General features: G+C 50.3%; 1 protein-coding gene across 1 annotated transcript; it reads left to right on the plus strand.

Moving 5' to 3' along the window:
• Positions 1-403: 403 nt before the first annotated feature.
• PUNSTDRAFT_23416 (uncharacterized protein) lies at positions 404-1327 on the plus strand (the record flags this gene model as incomplete). The annotated part of the gene is made up of 2 exons (XM_007389418.1): positions 404-688; positions 962-1327. Coding segments are annotated over 2 exons (651 nt in total), but the record flags the coding sequence as incomplete, so codon positions are not given.
• Positions 1328-1893: the final 566 nt, after the last annotated feature.

The following is a 1893-nucleotide window of genomic DNA, read 5'->3' on the forward strand; positions in this document are numbered from 1 at the left end:
CAGTTCGACCGTTGAGAAGTGGATGTCGGATGCAGGGGGAGAGTATAAGTCCAAAGCCTTGGACGACTACTTTAAAAGTAACGGCATTAAAGTTCTTCAGAGCGCACCCCACACGCCACAGCAGAATGGTCGTGCTGAGCGGTATATGCGCACCTTCATGGATAAGGCTGAGTCAATGCGCTTTGACGCTTGCTTGCCTGAATCCTGGTGGAATTTTGCAGTCGAGCATGCAACACATGTCTACAACAGAACTCCGGTTGTGCGCCTTAACTGGAAGACGCCGTATGAGTTTCTGTATGGTAGACCACCGCGAGTCGATCACTTGCGAGTGTTTGGATGTGGTGCATATGTTCACCTCCCCGCCGACGTTCGAAAGAACAAAATGTCACCTAAGTCTGAACTTATGATATACATCGGCGTTGCGGATGGTATGGAAACGAACTTCAAGTTCATGCGCCTACCCAATAACGTGATATTCACATCTGCCCATGCGTTGTTTGATGAGACACTGTTTCCTAAGTGTGCGAAGCAAAAGCAAACGAAGAACACGCGTATTGGAGGTCCGCGATCCAAAGACACCAACCACCCATCGGGTCAACCACCCGTTCCTTGGGACGACGATGATGAAATTCCGTCGGCTCCTATTCCCACTATAACTCCTGAAAAGGGGAAAGGCAAGGCGCCAGACGTGGCACCTGAGCTTCCTTCGACGCCCAAAAGAGAGCGGTCGAGGACTCCTAGCCCAGTACCGCCTGAACAACCATGGCAATCTCCAAGGAGATCCGGTCGTCTCAGGAAAGTGCCGAAGCGAGAGGGCAATATATACGGTGAAAGGAAACATCCTGTTTCCCAATACAAGCAGATTGAGCGTGAACGCGCCTGGAAAGACTTGGTAGAGGGTGGATCCTCACCAGGAAAAGGCAAAGCGTCACGCAAGGTCTCTCGGAAGCAAATAATAGAGAGCGAATTATCGCCTCCACCAGAGGACGAACCGGCTCCTGTGCCTAGTTTGCCACCTCAGACTCCGAGAAAAAGCGACAACCCATCTGCACCGGAAACACCGTTCACTGGCTATCGCGAAAGCACCAGTAAAGCCCCATCCTCGGAATCTGATTCTGAAGGAGATGCTCGGTTAGCAAAACTATGCCAGGAGGGGGGAGTACAGTTCGTCGAAGCGTTGCTTTTGCGTGCATATCCACTATTCGGCGGAAATCCCAATCAGTCCAATGTAAAAGAATGGACATATCGCGATATTCAGCGGCTTAAACCTGCTGAACAGAAGGAATGGCGTGCTGCATGCCGTGATGAGCTTGAAGCTCTCCGGAAGCGCAAGGTCTATGACCTGGTTGATCGCCCACGAGACCGAAAGGTCATTAAAAACCGATGGGTTTTCGACATCAAATCCGATGGTCGGAAAAAGGCTAGGCTTGTAGCCAAAGGTTTCTCCCAGGTTGAAGGAATCGACTTCAATGAAGTCTTCTCACCTGTAGTTCGTTTTGAGACAGTGCGAATGATGTTTGCACTATGCGCACTTGAAAACTGGCAAATTCATGCCGTTGATGTGCGAAATGCCTACTTATATGGCAATCTCGACGAAGAAATATACATGGAGCAACCTGAAGGCTTTAAAGAGCCAGGGCGCGAAAACATGGTTTTCCAGCTTCGCCGCGCGCTCTACGGACTTAAACAGGCAGGGTTAGCTTGGTGGAAAGCCCTCGACCGGTCCATGGCCGACCTAGGCTTTAAACGCCTTGTGTCAGACGCTGGTATATTCGTCTACAACAAAGATGGCAATTTCTGCATTGCCGTAGTCTATGTTGACGATGCCTTCTTTATGGGGCCCAAGACTCTCCTACCGTCCTAAGACTCAAGCGAGCTTTCATGGATAAGTGG

This window comes from Punctularia strigosozonata, assembly GCF_000264995.1.
Source record: "Punctularia strigosozonata HHB-11173 SS5 unplaced genomic scaffold PUNSTscaffold_127, whole genome shotgun sequence".
Classification (NCBI taxonomy): domain Eukaryota; kingdom Fungi; phylum Basidiomycota; class Agaricomycetes; order Corticiales; family Punctulariaceae; genus Punctularia; species Punctularia strigosozonata.